At 40.3% G+C, this 20,767-nt stretch overlaps 1 protein-coding gene across 1 annotated transcript in view; it reads right to left on the bottom strand.

Annotated features, from left to right (window-relative positions):
• LOC122814279 (receptor-type tyrosine-protein phosphatase C-like) overlaps positions 1-20,767 on the bottom strand; it is a 2,027,173-nt gene that overhangs the window by 1,470,369 nt on the left and 536,037 nt on the right. Inside the window, exon 14 of the mRNA XM_044086870.1 lies at positions 18,609-18,707. Within this exon, the coding sequence (XP_043942805.1) occupies positions 18,609-18,707 (99 nt within the window). The remainder of the gene's footprint in view (positions 1-18,608; positions 18,708-20,767) is intronic.

The raw sequence follows: 20,767 nt of genomic DNA, 5'->3' as shown, positions 1-20,767 counted from the left end.
AGTCTGCTGTGTATTTTTAGGAGGAAACAACACAATTAAGAAAGTCATGGAATTGTTCCACCACATGCAAAGCTGTTATTAGGAGTTTTGGTTCGGGATACTGGCTATGTATTAGAACCTAGAAGGACAGATCTAGATAGTCTTATGATACAAGATGGAAGCAATCTATGATCCTGCAAACATACCATGTAATCTTGCAACTCGTTTCCACTCACTGCATGAATTAGCAAGTCATCTAGCAATATCAGAATGCTCTCATGTCACCTTAGAAAAATAGTTCCTGAGTCTACATCACACCCAATACCAAACATTGGTTCTATACATGGACATGATTCTCTGACATGGCAACGTGTGTCCTCACCAGCTCATACTCCATTCTACATTAAGAGATGAATTTTAAATGTATCCGATAGCATGTTTACCCTTATATCACACACACAGTACTACAATGTATGCTGTGCATTGCCAGAGAGCATATAATGTTACTATCCTTAAACGAACAGACATCATGTTATGGAGGTATACCTAATGCTTACATCTATACTGCAACACATAAAGCTTTTGGTAGACTTTATACCTACAGTAAATGATGGCTATGCATTCTTCCACATAATGTATCACAGTCATGAGCAATACCTCATTTACTGTAATTAAGAGATTCATTTCAATTAGTTTTGTCTTTGGCAGGAGGCCTGCAGCATCACAACCAAGGTAGAGAAAGTGTATGGTTGACTGTAACAAAGAAGAATGTGTAAGTATTGTTTTACTACCACAGGAAAGTATGCTTACTTATAGTTTTTACAAAGTTTGTAATGATGATATTGCTCTGTTCCATAATGCTTAGCAACATATATCACAAGAGGATAAGGCACATACTTCTCACAACAATAAATGTTAGTATGTGGTTCTGTTCTTGTACTTTATATAGGTAGGTTACATAGGCAGGACTACCCAATACCCATTTGCTATGTTTTGAGTACTTCAGCTACACAACAGAATTAAGCATGTACAGGAGCCGAGCTAATTCTTTAATCGTTCTACTATGAAACACCAACTTTGTGAAAGTCAATGTTCTGAATGGCTGAAAAAATGCCCAGAATCCAAATGGGTGAAAAGTACACTTTTAGTTGTTTTTTTGCCACAAGCCCCCCAGCACCCCCTAATGTGAGTGGCAAGTCCCCATGCTTTTCAAACTTATATATACCAAGTCCATGGGTGCACTAACTCGAAGAAGGGAAAAGTCTCCCTAAAGAAGTGAATCATTGCAGCATACAATTAGAAATCACACTGGCAATGATTTCCTAAGGGAAACAGCATTCAGCATTACGCCATTTGTCTTTTTTCCTTGGTGGTACAAAAGCTAGAGCATTGTCATCTCAAGCATATGTACGAGAGCTGTCTTTAACAATGTTTATGAATTGCTCAGGGCTTCGGTTATGCATTTTTGTAGCTTCGGTCCTACTCTACTGAGTGCAATATTTATAAATCCCCCATTTTTCCATATGCACGTTTGGAGCCTTATCCTTAATTATAATGAAAGTGAAAACAGAAACAGTACAGCAGTCCTCAGTCTGTGCAGTTCATTGTAATGTTTCTGCTAACCAATGGCATTCTCTGTATTCTGTGTGCTGGCCGTTACGTAGGGTAGCTGAAGTGGCAAAACAATACATTTCGGCATCTTTTCCATATTAACAAACTGTTAAAAACTGAAGACTCAAAACAGCAAAAGTATTCAGAAGATAAAACACCACTCCTTTTCAATGATAAATTACTCAAGTTTTTTAATATTAGTGCTTTTGTCCACTTGCAATGAAGGAACTTTATCAGCCATATTGTAAAAACACTATGCAGGTTAAATAGTCATGAATAACAATGACATCATAACCCCTCCCAGTTGCATTTATAAAATATAAAGTGTAAACTTTCTGTATGTCTAAATTCAAAACTATACATATATGTAACATGTTTATATAATATGTAACAAAGGTAAAAATAAATGTAAGAATAAAATGTTTTTCATCTCAGTAAAGCTTTCAAATTTCAGGATACATTTCACTGAGCAACATTCATTAAGCCCTGGATAGGCAAATGCATTTGTTTTCAGTTGCCATAGTAACTCTCTCTCTTTCCTAAATAATATATTATAATCACCTTGGTTCATAAATACAAGGCCACCCCTTTATCTGGGCACATTACCTTGATACCAGACATTCTCAAATCCATAATATTCTGAAATTCTAAGCGTGTTAAGTTTTTTATTAATGAAGATGTGAATTTGAGAGACAATTTGGGTTTGGAGCCTAACATTACTTTCAGAAGAGGTCCTAATTTAAAAGATTTACTGAATAGGAACATAAAAAAAGAAGAAATGTCTTACCATAATGTTACATCTGTGTTGTAGATCTTTGTTCATTCATTACCATTAGGACCTCGGGTCCATCCTAGAAACCGATATGGCTGTTTCCAAGTTCGTGCCAGCCACAAATTCTCAGCTAAGACCTACCCATAATGCCTCTCTCCTAGTTACTTCAGATCGAGTTTGCCCACTCTTAGATAATAGATGTAGTAATAGAAAAAAAATAGTAGGAGGCTCTGTCTGAGCAAATACTATAACCAGGAGCTCCTAAAGTCCACCAGGAGTCCAGGCAGGGGGTAGGATGGCAGGAAGTAATGAATGAACAAAGATCTACAGCACAGATGGAACGTTATGGTAAGACATAACTTCTTTACCTGATGTTTTAAATCTTTGTTTACGCATTACTATTAGGACCGAGTCCCCAGCTACTTGATTCCTGGGTGGCCCTAAGGAAGGATATTCCTGAGCACAACAGAACCAAAAGATGCCCGTCCTCTGGAGGCGAGATCCAACTTGTAATGAGATATAAAGGTATGAGGTCTTGCCCAAGTGGTTGCTGTGCAGATATCATCCATAGAGGCTCTGGAAAGAAATGCTATAGAAGGTGCCATAGATCTGGTAGAATGAGCCTTTATTCTGAAAGGTAAGGATAGCTTATTCTGTTGGTAGATAAAGGTAATGACGTTTTTAAGCAAGGAGGATAAAGTCACTTTGGAAACAGGTTTACCCAATCTGGGTCATGCAAAGGCCACAAACAATTGATCTGTTTTCCTGATAGATTTAGTCCTGTCCAAATAACAATGAAGCTGCTGATGCACATCATGGGTGTGCAAAAGGTACTCCCCTCTGTTAGAATTGTGAGGGAAGAAAACCAGCAGGTCAATAGATTGATTAATGGAAAAGCCAGAAATGACCTTGGGCAAGAAAGAAGGGTCAGTATGAAGGGACACCCTATCTGTGTGGAACATCAAGTAAGGACTCTTGACACTCAATGTCTGCAGCTCAGATACTCTTCCCACTGAGGTAAGTGCTACTAGAAGTAAGGTTTTCCATGACAAAAATTGCAAATCACGTAAATCAAAAGGCTCGAAAGGAGAACCTGTGAGAGACTGAAGTACCAAAGTCAAGTCCCAGGGTTCTAAGGGAGGCTTGACTGGAGGTTTAAAATGTAAAACTCCTTTCAAAAAGTTCTTGCATAGACGGTGTGACATAACTGAAGAATTATCAAGATCATTATGAAAATTGGCGATAGCTGCTAAAAGTACAGTGATCGTCGAAGCTGAGGCCCTTGCATGCAAAAACAGTAGTCAGGTATTGTAGGATCTTTTGAATAGGCATAGAGAAAGGGTCTAAGTTCTGATCTTTGGCCCAAATAGAGAACCTAGTCCATTTACTAGAATAAACTTTCCTAGTGGAAGGTTTGTGTGAAGCCAGAAGAATTTCACGAACAGGAGATGGGATGTAAGGCTGCCTGGCAATCATTGGAAGTGAAGGAACCAAACTGTGAGCTTGAGACTGTGCAGGTTTGAATGAATCAGTCCCTGAGGATGAGATAACAGGTCTTGGGAATGATCCAGGATCCACAGACTGTGAATCAGATGAGGCCATAGGGAAGACCCGGTGGAATCAGGGCAAAGTAGCTTCTACATTTGTAGTTTAGGGGAGGGGAAGCAAACAGGTCACAGCAAGGCTTGCCCCAGCGTTGGAAGATCCAATCCGCTGTTACAGGGTTGAGGGACCACTCGTGAGGCATCTGGATATTCCTGCTCAGATTGTCCACAATAAGGTTGGAACTCCCAGGAATGTGTGTTGCTATAAGGAAGTGGTTAGAAGCTATTGCCCAGTGCCAAATCCTCATGACTTCCTGACACAGGGGGTAAGACCTGGTTCCACCTTGCTTGTTGATATACCAGACGACTGACATGTTGTCTGACTGAATTGCAATGTTCCCAGAGGGTAGCGACACATAGAACAGTTGCAATGCTAGGAAAACTGCCCTCAGTTCCAGGACATTTATGTGCAAATTGGCCTCCATGGAGAACCAGGTGCCTTGGACAGTTTTTTCTCTGGAAATGCCACCACCCCCCACTCTAACAGGAAGCGTCTGGTCACAATGGCCATGGGCTGGAGAAGACTGAGAAGGGTTGACACAACAATCATTTTGTGGTTTCATCCCACCACCATATTTCTTCCTCCTTGCAGTTTGAAAGGCATATCAGGTGGTTGAGTCGGTAAATTAGCAATGACCATTGTGCAGAAAGGAGCCACTGTAGGATTCACCTGTGCAGCCTCGCCAGTGGTACCAATGTAATATTAGCCGCCATGGAGCCTAAGAGTTGCAGTGCAAGATGTGCTGGTACATAGGGCTGAGGAAGAAAGTCTTGGATTTGGTGTGTTATGTTTGAAAACCTGTGAGGGGGGAGAGAAGCTTGACAGGATGTTGGGTTGAAGACTGCTCCAATGAATTCCAGTGTCTTCATTGGAGACATTGAGATTTGTCCTTGTTGATTGTAATCCCCAAGCGGAGTATGAGATTTTGAGTGTAAGAAGATTCCTGATCGGAGCAGTAAGGAGCCAATTGTCTAGATAGGGAAACACCTGAAATCCTTGTAGTTGATGATGAGCTACCACAGCTGCCATACATTTGGTGAACACTCAAGGGGCTGTTGAGAGACCGAATGGCAGTGCACTGAACTGGTAGTGATTGGCTCCCAGCTGGGAGCAGAGAAACCTCTGGGAGCAGTGATCCATCTTTATGTGGTAGTACGCATCCTGGAGGTCTATAGAGCACATCCAGTTATCCCTCCCTAGGAAGGGAAGAAAGGACTGTATTGTGACCATCCAGAAATTTTGAAGTTTCATAAATTTGTTCAGTAGGCTGAGATCCAGGATTGGTCTCCACTCCCCTGTCTTTTTTGGCACTAAAAGGAACCTTGAGTAAAACCTGGATCCTGTCTGGTCTGGTGGTATTGGTTGGATAACTCTTTTCCTTAGCAGCTTTTCTATTTCTAAGGCTGCTAATTCACCTCTGATTGTTTGGTACATTGGGGATGGGAGTTAAATCGAATGGTATTTGGTAGCCTATGGATATTATTCTCTGCATCCAAACATTGGTAGTAATAATATGCCAGGCTGATAGATGCAGAGAAAAATGACCCCCGACTGCTTCCAGAGGAAAGCAATTGGGCCGCTGCTCAGGAGCGCTGGTAGGGTCTGCCGGAGAAAGAATCTCTAGCACTCTGGTTATGCGGACCCCCTCTCTCCTGAAAGGGACATCTTCCATATGAGTTGCCCCCTCTGCCCTGGGGGGATTGTTCACTACGAGTGTCACGAAAAGGTCCTTGGGATTTCTTTAACCACATATTTCCTCCCTTCTGGTTCCTGGAGTAGGACGTCTGGGGGTTGGAAAGGCATATGCCCACAGCAGACAAGGTCTTTCTGCCTTTCTCACTATGTGTAAGAATGTCTCATACTTTGGGTCCAAAAAGTGCAGATTCATTGACAGATGCATTGATGAAGGAAGATTTAAAGGGGTCTGCAAAGTCACACAACTGCATCCAAGCATTACGTCTCATGACATCGCCTGATGCGGCAGCTCAAGCTGCCCCCTCGGTGGAGTGAGATATCAAATGCATCAAGGAGTTTGAGATGGATTCAAGGGTAGCTAGCTGCGAGGGGACAGTATCACGCTCCTCATCAGGCAGTACCCCACAAAAGAGGGAAACATTTTAGAATTTAGGTCTCTTTGGAGGCGAGTAAAGTGTGCCAGGTAGTACAGTGACTGAATGGCAAATGGTGCTGAAGCATAGGTCCATTTCCCTAGTCTGTCCATGGTCTGGGACTCTCTGTTAGGAGGATGGGTGGTGGAATTATCTTCTACTAGTTCCCTCTTGGTGGTCACCACCACGACCACAGAATCAACTGTCACCGATAGGACCAGCAGGGCTGGTCTTCAGGTGTAGATAAAATTTTTTGTCTGGTCTCTGAGGGACAGGTTCTACATTGTCTGGTGCCTTCCAGGCGTGCTGCATAATGATTTTAACAAGGTCATCTGTCATTGGAGTCACCCAGGAAGTAGATGGCCAGGCATGGAAGGCCTGCAGGAACACCGATTCCTCAGAAGAAGGGATAGAGGACTTCCAGTCTTGCCGCTGCTTGAGGATTTCGAGAATGACTCTGAATGAGATATTGTCTGGGGAAGACTGTGGGGACCCTTCCCCCTCATCACAATCAGTGTCTTTGGTGATAAATTCCTCTGGTGAATCAAGGTGCTTCCTCTTGCACCGTTTCTTCCAGGATGGCTCCCCAGTGGGATCTTCTGAGGAGGACTCCAGAGAAGGGGTTCCCTTCAAAGAGGGTTCTTGTGACTCCTGTGCCCGGGGTCCCAAAATAGAGGGTTGGGAGAGGTGCATTCTAGGGGACGGGTCTGATACTGATGTCATTGGGGCTGACTGCAAATCCACTCCCTATACAGCAGGCCCACCTGAGGAGAGATGGGAATCCAGAACCAGGAGGGACAACCTCGGAACTGGGGTCACACCTCGCTGTGAGGAGCCCACCTCCAGGTGAGGAGCTCTGAGAGAATTGGAAGCCATCGGAGCCATGGACATAGATGGCGCCAGCAAGAAAATAGGTGCCTGGCTAGGTACCAAGGTACGGATGGTCTAAGCACTGCTTCGGGAGAGCATCAGTTCTACCGGAGCCGATGCAGGAAGGGTGGATGGTGCTGACAGGGAAAACACTGCTGTCGGAACTGAGACAGTATGCACCGGAGTGGAAGTATCTTGTCCTTGGTAGGTATTCAAGTTCTGGAGCCGATGGAGATGAAGAAAGTGTTGGCACCGTGGCTGGGGATGGTGCAGAAGCAGGTACAATCATCGGAGCTGATGTTAGATCCAAGGACAGCATCGAAGTCAGTGGTGCTGAGGTTGGAACCAAAATAGGGATGAATATCATGGATGGCACTGAGGGAGAAGACACAGAGCCTGGTGCAGAGGAGGTGCACAGAGCCAACCCAGTTCCATAACTGACGGGGATGCAGGAACCGAGTGACTCCGTTTGTCCTTATGTTTTTTTTTTTTTTTTTTGGAGGGGGTGAGACCTCCGACCTAGGTGGAGCCTCTGAAAAAGGTGTCTTGAGTAATCAGTTTTTCCTTATGTTTTGTGGTCTTTGGAGGGGGTGAGACCTCAGACCCAGATAGTGCCTCTGTAAAAGGTGTCTTGAGTAATCCGTTTTTTTGTAAGTTTATTTTTTTTATATTCTTATATTTATTTTTACCTTTGTTACATATTATATAAACATGTTACATATATGTATAGTTTTGAATTTATACATACAAAAAGTTTTATACTTTATATTTTACAAATGCAAGTGGGTGGGTTTATGATGTCATTGCTTATTCATGACTATTTAAACTACATAGTGTTTTTACAATGCGTGTAAGCTGTGGTGGTACAGTGGGAGTGTTGTTGCTTCACAGCAAGAGGTTCTCCTGTTCGATTCTTGGCTGGAGTGTCTTCTGTGTGGAGTCTGCATGCCCTCCCCCCAGTTAAGTGGCCTTCGAAAGACATGCCTGAATGAGTGTGTCTTCGCTGAAGGTTGGGTGTCAGGCTGGCAACTCGGCACCATAAAAATCTACTGCCAATCATTAGTGGACTGGAGTTCTGCTGTGGTGATTTTTACAATGTGTCTGATGAAGTTTCTTCATTGCAAGTGGACAGAAGCGCTCACATTAAAAAACTTCAGTAATTTATTGTTGAAATGGGGTGTTGTTTTATCTTCTGATCTTTTCCATATTTGGCGACAACCAATATATTTGCTTGCTTGAACTGAGAGGTTCCTAGGATGATATGCAATAGCTGACTGCAAAGTTTTCATGCTGGCAGAGACTTATCTAAGTATGTAAATAATAGCAAACTTAACACAATACAATAACTGCAAAATGTTTCTAATGTAGATTGGTAGCTGTATTGGAAATGTTTATAAACAATTTATTTTTACACACAACAATGATATATTTGTAGAGGTTATTTAAACTGACACAGTACAAAAATTGAAATAAAGCATGTGCCTCCCTTCCTTTTCATTAAAACATGCTATACACATTTCACAACATTTTGATAAAGCAATACTTGCTACTACCATTCTTTTGAAGAATAACTTCAAAACAATGCCATTAGCTCAGAATTAGCAACTTATTTATATTAACTAGACTGAACAGGAAAGGAAAACACTGACTTTAGGCTGCAAAAGTACAGCTCTATAAGTAAACTTAACAGTAGATGTTCAAATGATCACTGCTGCATTAGCCTTAGCTATATGGGCTATATCCTGCCAAGGATATAACAGCTGTCCATCTTTCAAAACTTCAGGGTACCTTCCAAGTGCCCAAACTGTCAAGCAGCTCAAGTTGAGCTGATTAAAAGACAAGTTTGGGAGACAAGACCTTCAGAGCTTTTCTGCCAACACACAGAGGAAGGATGATCCTTTAAGGAACAAAGCTAGGAACAACAAAAAATAAATGTCCATACCCTTGACAAGTATACCAAAACAAGGGGGGAGGGTAAAGGGAGGAGATGGCTACTGCAGCACTGATCATTCATACAACTACTGTTATGTTCATCATACTGATCACTGCTGCAGTAGTCTCAGCTATATGGGTAGATTACACTACATTTGGAAGATGGAAGGAGAAGAGTCTATGAGCCCCTGAAGAATGATCCTAGCAAAGTTTGATCTGGACCTAGAGAAGGAATCAAGCTTATAGTGCTTTGCAAAAGTATGTACAGAGGACAAGACTGCAGCTTCTAGAACACTTCTGGAATACAGCTCCTTTCCAAAAAGTCATAGATGAAGCCAAGGTCATGGTAGACTAAACCTTGACCATTCTTGGAATAGTTTGTTATGGCGAGTATAGCAAAGGGTAATAGCCTTAGACAACAATTTGGAAATAATCTGTTTCTGCACAGGTTGACCTTTCTTCTTACCTTCATAAGAAATCAACAATTGATCTGTAGATTTGAAAGCTATAGCTCTGTCAAGATAGTACATGAGTTGTCTGTGGACATCCAAGTGATATGGGGCATTCTTTCTCCCTCATGTTTAGTTTTGGGAAAGAAAACATGTGGATGGACAGTTTGGCTTAAAGTAACCCTGGATACCACTTTAGGCATAAGAGGATTAACTCTCAAAGAAACTCTGACACCATTGAAAATTGGGTTGGCTCACCATAACAGCTTGCAACACAGATATCCTTCTTGCAGAGGTCACAATAATAACTAAAACTGTTTTCTATGTTAACAACCTCAAGTCAGCCAGGCAAGTTGGTTCAAATGGAGCAAGTTTTAACTTCTCTAACACAAAATTAAGATTCCAAGGAGGGGCCACTAGTTTTCTAGGAGGCCTCTTCCACAAAACTCCTTTCAAAAACATTTTGAAAAGAAATTTCATTGGTTGAGGAGGGTCCACAGGCAGACATGCTGAAATAGCTGATAAATGAACCTTGATAGGGGAATAAGAAAGGTCATAGGATAGTAACTCACATGAATATTGTAAAATCAGCTAACTGGGTGCTGATTATGTTGTTGGCACCAACTAGAAAACCTTTTCCATTTGTAAATATATAATTTTCTAGTATTAGGTGTTCTTGCCCCCATTAGTATCTATTGCACACCCTTAATAAACATGTCCCTAAAAGTAACTAAGACCCTATCATCCAGGCAGTCAAGTGAAATTGATTGATGTTGGGTTGTTTCAAACACCCTTGTTCTTGTGTGAGTAGATCCTGGCTTTGAGGAAGCTTGTGGTAATTGCCCCTGGACATTTACAAAAGAAGAGAGAACCATGGCTGCCTGGACCAAAAGGGAGTCACCACAGTGATGTTGGGGTATTCCTTCTCAATCTTCATAAGTGCCCTAAATGTTAGTGGAAAGGGTGGAAAAAACATACTTCTGTCCAAGGAAACAAAAATACATCTGTCTTCTGCACCTTCTTGCATGGATTCCTGGAACAGAATCTTGCCAGTTGATTGTTCAAAGAGGAAGCAAAGAGGTCTACTTGAAGAATGCCCCTCAGATAGATCAAAACTTGGAAGACCTCCTGATCCAGATTCCATTTGTTAGAGTCTGTCCCGGGCCTGTTCAGTTTGTCTGCCACACAATTTTGCTCTTATGGAATATAGTATGCATGTAGAGTAAGATTGGGCTATGAAGCTAGCATGGATAGTCTGCAAAGGGGTTATGACCTGGTTCCCTCTTGCTTGTTGATGTACCACATGCATGTGATATGGTCTGTAACCACTTGAAGAGGTCTTGGGGACAGAAGATGGTTCAGAGAATTGAGTGCCTTGATCAGATATGGCATCTTACCATCTCCTTGATATTTGTGTGCTGGCATCTGTCCTTGGTGTCCCATATCCCCTGTACTTTCATCCCTCTTGAAACTGCTCCCCAAGCAATGTTTAAGGCTTCTGTTGTGACTGACTGCTGTGGAGCAGGAAGGGGATTTAAGGATATCTGTTTGTCTCCAATAAATGATTTCTCTTCTGACAAACCCCAGCACTACGATTTGAAAAGACAAAACATATCAATGCTGGGACAAAAGATATTTCAGATACCAGAGTATCTTTCTCATATGGAGTCTTCCCTGGGGTATCTGGAGAACCAAAGTCTGAGTGGAAAACCTTAGAATCAGATCTGGATATACATCTGTTTTTACCTCTGAAAGAAAAGCTTTTTGACTGGGTGTCTACTTGACATCAGAAGAACACAATCATGTGTGAAGTAGTTAAGAAAGACTTTTGAATGTTCTCTTGGAATTTCAGCTTGTGTAAGAGATATCTCACCCTAGAAAGAGGGACATTCCTGGCACTTTGAAGAAGACTCTGCAAAGATAAGAAGTTGTCTACATATGGAACCATATGGATATTCTGCAGCCTGCAATGAGCAATAAATGGATAATCCAATGGGAAAGACAGAGAAATGATAGTGTGAGCTAGACACACAAAACCTTAAAAAACATCTGAAGTCTGGATGAATAGGGATATCATGATAGGCATCATTTAATCTAGTAATACCAGGAAATTTGAAAGAGGAAGAACATGTAATAGATTATGAAGTGACATCAATTTAAATCTGGGCATTATCACAAATAGGTTCAGGAAAGAAAGATTGAGAACTGGTCTCCAAGCATTTTCTTTCTTTGTTTGGCACTATAAACATCCTTGAATAAAAACCCTTCCCCACCTGGCAAGGAGGAACTGATGTTATCACTCCTTGGAACAGCATGCCACGAAGAAGAGACAAATGAATCTGATCTGGCAAATGAGCAATGACACACAGGAAATGAGGGATTTTCTTCCACTACCATCTGTAACCTTGATGAATTATTTTCAGAACCAATTTATCTGAGGCTATGTGTTGCCAAGAAGAAAAATGGAGATTCAAGCTTTTTGGAAGACAAAAAGGTGCCAGGGTGGGAAGGGGTCACATGGTGTCTTGAATAGTCATTCAGACATGGACTATCCTTGGTTTTGGAAAGTTGAAGACTTCTTTTTGGAAACTCCTTGCCATTTTTTAAAAACATATGTTTATCTGCATTTTGCTGAGACTGATTATACTGCTTTTTTCCAAAATTGGATAAGGAGATAGAAAATCCAATTGAATATTTGGAAAAGGAGGGCTGAAAATTCTTAGAGATTTCCTGGATCATCTTGTCCATTTCATCACACTTTTTTATCACTTCTGCAGCAGAGGGCCAAACACTTCATCTTTATCCAAGGGTGAATTTAAAATCTCATTTTTAACATCATATGGGAGGTTCTGAGAATGTAGCCACGAAACCTCCTCAAAACAGTACCAGTGTCCATAGGCCTAGAAGAATCATCAATATAGTTATGCTCACACTGTAAACAATGAGTAGTGAGTGGCCTGTGTAATAGAAGAAATTCTAAGTTATTTACAGCAGATTTTTCCACACAAGAAAAAACAACACAGATAAGAAATTCCTCATACTTTCATAATTAGTCAGAACAAACGTTGACATATGAGCCTGACAATTCAAAATTCTGAAGATAAGTGTTAGAAAAGTATACAATTTTTCTAATACCTGTTGATAATGTTCCAGTGCTAATCAGAAAGAGTAGGATTGGCATTGACTAGTTGATTAGCAGCAGTGGGATTAACTATAGCTATAGCTGTTGGGTCAGGTGTGGAAATAGTGTATAAAATGTAAAAGAACGCATCACTTTATACATTCTCTCAGCCTTTTTAGGAACAGCAGGCTGACTATCAGGAAAATTACAGGTAATAATAAACACATCCTCTAGAGAAGATAGAACAACAGGGGGATGGGTGCAGCAGCTGGGAAATCGTTTTCAAATCTATCTGCAAAAGAGGATGGTGGGTGATTGGAACTATAACTGCAGTGAAGAAATATGAATGTCTACTGTTATGGGTAAGTAGGACTTACATAAATGTACTATGTTCTTCTTTCTCACTGCTGCACATTCCCAATGCTTACCCTACCTGGCAAGAGAAAGAATAAGGGTCCAGGAGACTCTGGAAAATGATCTGAGCAAAGTCTGTTCTACACCTAGAGAAGGAATCCAGTTTGTAGTGCTTTGTGAAGGTAGAAGGCCAAGTTGCTGGCTCTAGAATGCTTCTGGAGTCCATCCCTTTTCAGTATGATATTGAAGAGGACAAGGCCCTGGTAGAATGTGCCTTAACTTTGCCTGTAATAATTATACCATGGTGGGAATAGCAAAAAACAATAGCAGAGGACAAACATCTGGCTATAGTCTGTTTAGATACGGGTTGACCTTTCTTAGACCTAGTATAGGAAACAAACAGCTCTTTAGCCTTTCTAAACAACTTGGTTCTGTCAAGGTAGTGTCTGAGTTGCCTGTGCACATCCAATGTATGTAGAATCTGTTCTTCTTTGTTTTTTGGTTCAGGAAATAAAACTCTGAGATTGATGGCTTGATTCAAGGTGGTAAACTCAAAAAACTCTTTAGGAATGAATGAAGAATTAGTGCATAATGTTGAAAACCAGATAGGGTTATCCACCATGAAAGCCTGCATCTCATATAGTCATCTTTCAGATGTCAGAGCAACACATAGAACTGTTTTTCAAGTAATGGACTACAATAAGCCTGAGTGGCTGTTTCAAAGAGAGTTAAAGTAAGGTTTTCAAGAAATAAATTGAGAACCCAAGGAGGAAGAATTTGCTTGTGAGGAGGTTTCATATGCAACACTCTTTTCTGACCACAAGCATATAGGAAAGAAGGGAATCCATAGGCAGACAAACTAAGATGGCTGCGAGATAAATCTTGATGGAAGCATACATCAAGCCATATTTAAGTAGTCCACGCAAATATTTGAGAATCTGAAGTGCTACTTCCCTTTTATGACCCTTGTGATTGGCAAGGTACCAACAAGAAAATCCCTTCTATTAACTAATGCAAGACTTTCTAGTAGCAGGTCTTCTTGCCTCCTTTAGGACCTGCTGCAGAGCATTATGAAAATGGTGCTAAAATATATCAAAACTCAATCATCCAGACCATCAGTTGTACTTGATTGACATTGGAGTGTATCAAACTCCCCTTGTGCTGTGTGAGTTGATCTTGCCTGTGAAGTAGTCTGTGGGAATTGTCCTTGGCCAGTTCCATAAGAAGTGAGAACCAATTCTGTCTGGGCCAAAAGGTAGTCGCCACAATGATTTTTCATAATTCTGAATCTTTAGAAGTACTTTAGAAATCGTTGGACAGGGTGGAAAAGCATATAGGAACATTCCTGACCAAAGGGATGACAAACCATCTGTTCTTGATACTTGGCTTCAAGAATGTCTGAAACAGCATTTTTCTACTTATTTGTTTTGTAAGGAGGTGAACAGATCTATTTGAGGTGTCTCCTACATCTGGATCAAGTTCTGGAATATGCCTGTATTGAGTTTCCACTAGTGAGGGTGTGTCCAGGATCTGCTGAGTCTGTCTGCCACAATGTTTTTCTCTAGCAGAATGTAGGAGGCCTTAAGAGACAAAGAATGCTGAACAGACAACTATGAAGCTATCACTGCTAACCAGCAAAAGGGGTATGACCTTGCTTGTTGAGATACTCATCTACAACTGCCTGTAAAGGGCCTGGAGCCCATAGAAATTTCAAAGTGTGACTCCCTCCTAGCATGTCTTTGATGTTTATGTGTTTTGGTCTGTCCAAACAGTACCACAGACCTTGAACTTTCACTCCCATGTAAACTGCACACTAAATATAATCTGAAGAATCTGTCCTGACAGATTGAAATGGGGTTGCAGGACAGAAAAGGAGCCCTGGATACAGAGCCATTTGTTCTCTTCACCACTGCAATTCTTGCCTTCTAAAATCCAGCACAGAATCTGAAAGTTCAAGGGGTGTTGGTGCTATGTCAAAGAATTTTTTTTAGGTACCGTTGGATTTTTCTCATGCGTAATCTGGAATGTGGTATCATGAGGATTATTGATGCCATGAGGCCTAGAATCTTGAGGTATTCACTGCTAGTCAGTTATTACCTTTTCTTTTAGAAAGAAGGCCTGTTGCTTGAGTGTATCTATCAGACACCTCAAAAAGAATTTCATGAAAGGGTGTGAGACAAGACTTTTGGAGGTTGAAATTAAATCCCATATGTGGCAGAAGGTTGGACACCTTTGTTAATGACAACAAACATCTGGGTGAAGACTCTGCAGAAATAAGCAAGTCATCTAAATAAGAAAAAATGTGGTTGCACTGCAATCTGCAGTGAGTCATGACTTTGTGAATATCTGAGATGCAGTGGAGATCCCAAAAGGTAATGCAGAGTATTGAAAATGAGATCCAGATATAACAAACCTTAGAAATTTCCTGAAACTGTGAGGAATGGGTATGTGATGGTAAGTATCATTGAGATCCAGTGCTACCATAAGACAGTGGTCTGGAAGCAGTGAAAACACTAACCAAAGGGCCAACTCCTTGAATTTTGAACAGTTCATATAAAGGATGAAAAAAGGCAGGACTTTACACATGCTCCTTCCTTGGTACCAAAATATAAATATAAAAACCTTTACCCATGTGATTTGCAGGTACTAATTCTATGATCCCTTTTTCTAACATCTGTTATAGCACTGTCTGGTTTGGTGGATGTGAATTCCCCTGAAAGGAGGAGGAGAATCCAACCACTGCCAACTGAATCCTTCCTGACTCCCCTTCAGTACACATTGGTTTGAAACCATCTGACCCCAGGCTAAGACAATGTGGGTCAATCAGTGTGAGCGAGGTATTGAGACTAGGGCAGGAGGTGTAGGTAAGGTCATTGGATTTCTGGCATAGACATTCATTAGGCTGGACCTTGACTCTGTTTGGATAACTTACTTCTTTTATCTGCTTTAGAAGAGATGTCCTCCTGATATTTTCTTTTTGGGGGGGTGCTTGTTGTTAGACTTGGATTTCTATTTGTTCTGCCTTTTAAAAGACTGAGAGGCAGCCTTGTTGGAGTAGAACCTGGGTACCTGAAAATTCTTAGAGACTCCATGCATCAATTTACATCTGTCACACACTGTTTCAGGATCTGTGTAGTTATACGCCCAAATACCAGATCCAGGCCAAGTACAGAATTAAGAATTGCAGATTTCAAATAATCAGAAAAATTCTGATTATGCAATCAAACAAATCTTCTTAATGTCACAGAAGAAGCAGAAGCTCTAGACACAGAATATGCACAGTCATAATCACTTCTCAGAGCATATTTAGAAATGAGTCAAGTTTGAAACAATCTGATTTAAATATGACCTGACTTCTGGGGACAAAATGAAGCAGCAACTTCCAAACTATAAGTAGACTTTAACACAGATTTCCACATATAGCCATGATAAGTCAAGACTAACACAGCAGAATCAGTCTTTTGCCTTGTTTGTTTAACCACTTGCCCTCTTTATCAGAGGATACTGATTTAGATTAAGCCAAAGATTTCTTGTTAGCTGTTGCTGCTGCAGTGACTGCAGCAGGGTCAGCTGAACATTGAGAATAAAGACGTTTATAATCTGGAGAGACCTTATACGGCATATCAGCTTTCTTTGGAACTTCAGCCAGTGAGTCAGGAGCCTTGAAAGCAGCTGTAAAAGTGTCTTTAAGAGCTGGCAAAATGGCAGGAATTGGAGCAGAATTAGGAACCTTATCCTGTAAGAATTCATAAAATCTGCACAACTGTGAGGGAGCCCTGTTTAATCCCAAGCAAAAACACCCTTGAGTCTAGCAAAAGTCTCACCAAAGAAAAAAATGTCTAGGATTAACTTCAGGATCTGAAGTGTCAAAGTTCTAGGCAATGAATTCCTCAGGAAAATCACTCCTTTCTCTGTCAGAGTCCTCATCATCTGAGAACACTTAACTCTGTTTTCTGGCAACACCTGCACTAGAACTGTGAAAAGGCAAAAAGCTCCCTGAACTGACTGACTGCAAACCTTAGCCAAAGATATAACATCTAACTTAAATACAGAAACAATTTGACCATCTGCCACATAAATATGTTTTTGTTTCTTTTTTCTAATAATTATCCCTACTGGGAGAATGGACAGGGGATATCATCCTGTTCCTGGCAAGAGGTCTCTTTCCTTGGATAATTCCTATACGTAAAGTGTTTGGTTCTCCCATACCTGTAACAGGTACTAGAACAGACCCTGAGAACATATCTAACCCCCAGTCCACAGTGACCATTACAGCTACCCAGAGGGAGTTGAGGTAACAGGTAAGTGGCTGTGGAACTGTCTTCAGCCATGCCAGAGTCACTAACCATAGGCTGAGGATATAATTTTGCTTGTTTTTCCTTTTTAGGTACAAGTGGAGTGGAGTGTAAGAAACAGGACTCAGCTTAACTCTGAGCTTTTTCCATCTTTACATGATGAATAGTAGCTGCATATCTCTTGCTTCATGAAAAGTGCCAAACTTTGTTACAGGGCATGTGTATTAAATGTCTAGAAACTTGACCTGAATTGCTGGATGATGGTAATTACAGTGAGTCCCACATAAAAGAAACAGATTGAATAAAAAACATTTTCAGTAAAACTGACTACCCTTTCCCACACAGAGAGTATGTTGGGGGTTGTACACTTGCAAGAAGCTTTTATTTAAGTTACTGAAACTGCTTTTCAGCAGAACCATTTTGCTCTACTGTGACTGAATGTAATTGTCATCAGTAAGTAGACAAAAATCCAAATGGCCTTATACCTGTCTCTTTCTTGCTCACTTTTTCCATCTATATTTTACTTCTGCTATAGACCTTGTTCTATTCTGTTCCTACCAGTACGCTAATGATGTCTTTAGAAATGTATACAACATTTTATAAACATCTAACCAATTGCTCATACAAAGGAAAAATAACTTTCATTTGCAGAGAGCAATTTGGCTTGTGCATCTCACTGTCTTGGTACCATTTTGCATTGTTTTCTGTTCTCAGGTAATTTGAGAGACAGAACACAATTTAATTTCCACTGTTGCTGTTTGTACCACATTTCCATCTGTTTATACTTTCCCTCAACTGTGTTTCCATTATTCTAAACTTTAAGTCTATATTACATATAACCAAACACATACTCTTCTTACTCATCAGCACTTCTGCAGATCTTTGTCTAATAAGACAAATAAGACAATATTCACGCTTGATGCTCTTTAGTGTCAGTTGTTAAGACAAAAAGATTAGCCCCTATAACAAACATGAAAACACCCTGCCAGTACTCTTAGATTTTTGAGTTGCCTATCTATTGTGGTGGTATTATGATCGACCTTCATGTATCATTTCTACCATACTAAAAAAATCCCCAAAATCTATCATTTCAGGCCTAAGATATGCACCAAGAAAACACCGCCGATATAGGATTTTATCCTTACTCAATATATTGCATGTACAGTTTCTCTAATTACGCTGTTAATTTCTCATCTGCAGCCCTGATTCTGTGCACAGACCATACCTAAAAGTATAACAAATACAAACCAAATATATTATCACATCATATATATATAATATATATATATATATATATATATATATTTATATATATCCTATATAATATAATATATATATATATATATATATATATATATATACATATGCATATGTGATGTATTATCACATAAAAAAAAAAACAAATATGGATGTTCTGGCCTATAATAGTCTTAAGGGAGCACACAAACCACTGTATACATCAGCCACAGTTGGACATGCTATAATTGTGATAACTGTGTGTAGGTTAGTTACCTAGAGTTTCATCTGAGGTAGAACGTGATGTTTCTTTTGTGGAAGTCTGAGGAGATGCATGTGTGTTGGACGTTTGTGTGTCAGAAGTATGGGAAGTGCCTGCAAAGAAACAACCAAAATAACTAGTTACTCAAAATGTTTTATTAGTATATGAGTATTTCAATATATCTGACAATAAGATAACATTTAAGACAGGAAATTAAAGTAAAGGGCTGCATTATTATTCACTGAATCTCTGAACTGTTTTGTATTAAAAAGGCTGAAGTTGCAACTGTTTCCTTGTTATAGATGCATGACTGTAGTCTAAGAAGTAGTCCTTGATAATATAAGACTGTATAATTAATATTTGACTTAATTGTCATCCACATCAATAAACATCTAGTTGGATTTGACAAATGCTTTTCTCCACTTAATCTGTATCATATGTAAATATCTATATATTTATTATCAATACTGCATATGTTAACATACTTGTATGCCATTTTCAAACTCTTTCCTGGGGAATCATTAAAGAGCCTTGTGTTTTGCAATTAAGGGACGCAGAAGCCACAATGAGGTAAGTCCTCATTATTGGCTAATTTGTATGTCTCAGAACTGCAGTTATTACCTTGATGTGCAGATCATATCTGAACTACATGTCAAGTCAGCACACTGCTGCTCATATAGGCACTGCATCCCTGCCAGTCACCCCCCACACACACACCACAATTCCCTTACCTATCTCTGACCTGTCCCCACTCCCATGTCTCCCCCACGAGCCACATCCTGAAGTCAGTGACATTATAGCACTTTACTGTTGAGTGGTCCTTCATGGCTAGTGTTCCTTCCATCCCTTGAACCCTGTACTGTTTTACATGAAGATATAGCACAAGTCTGTTGGGTAATTCCTAGTGGTTAGTGCCCCCCCCCAAACGCCACACTGCTGCTATTGCTATTAAAGCAGTGAAGTGAAATAAAATGTATCCCAGGTGTCTAGTCCCCCCCACCTCCCCATCCCCCTTACTGAATTCCATGCTATTAAGGCACTGAATTAAATGTATCCCGGATGTCTAGCAGCTCTCCTCTATCCCCAGTCCTCATACTCACTGATGGGACCTCAACAGCCACCGAGCCATGTCTAACTCACAGTCCATAGTTGCTGTAGGTGCTACACCAGAGAGATCCTGGGTAAAAGGTGAGGGGTCTGAGGTAAAACAAATGGCCACAGCAGACTCACCCAACTGTGGCTGAGGCAAATTGCTAGCCTGCTGTGGTGGAAAATGATGTTTGCTTAATTTTTTCATTTTGTGGCTGGAAGAAGGACTGACTTAATCTATTTCAATTACTTTATTCATGACTGATTTTTTTCATGGTCATAGTAGGTAGCTAGACCACAGTACAGCACCATGTTAGAGCAGCAGTTGCTGAATCACAAAAAGGTACCGTGAAGGGTACACAGAGATGTAGATGGTGCTGTACCTTCATGAATCCCCCATTATTTTCTTTCATTCATGTATACTGTTTCTTCATTCAGCTGCTCATCCATGAGCGTGGATCAAGGCTGAAAATGGTCAACAGGCAGCCCATTTACTTAGGTAACAAACTATACTCAACTTTATACTAAAGTGTGCTAGCTTGCACTGCATTTGAATTGTTTTGACTGCTGTTTTAGCTACTTTTCTGTATATATATATATATATATATATATATATATATATATATATATATATATATATATATATATATATATATATATATATATATATATATATATATATATAAAATTACCTTTCCTGTAACTAATGTTGTCCAGATTCAGATTTGCTGTATCCAGGACTGTATGTAAGCTTCTGAGCACCCCCCCCCCAAGCTTTCTATCTTGGAAGGAAGCCTTCTAGCTTATCAGTGGGAGTGGTAAGCACTAGGTAACCTATCTACCACATAAGGAGTGGTTCTGGCCCAGAAATTGTAGTTATTAGCCGTTTGGGCAGTTTTTCCATCTTTCGCAACTTTCTGATTTAGAAGCCCACATTTGCACTTGTTTCCCCCCTTTCCTGTAACTTAGTTTAGTCCAGATACAGATTCTTAGTTTTAGCACTTGAATTTGCTTATTTGTGATCAGCACTTGTTCAGAACTTGTAAGCACTAAATAACTTACTAATTACTACAGCACTTAACCT

Source organism: Protopterus annectens, chromosome 10.part0 (genome assembly GCF_019279795.1).
Source record: "Protopterus annectens isolate FY-2018-M chromosome 10.part0, PAN1.0, whole genome shotgun sequence".
Classification (NCBI taxonomy): domain Eukaryota; kingdom Metazoa; phylum Chordata; order Ceratodontiformes; family Protopteridae; genus Protopterus; species Protopterus annectens.
This window is presented reverse-complemented; position numbering and strand designations above follow the sequence as displayed.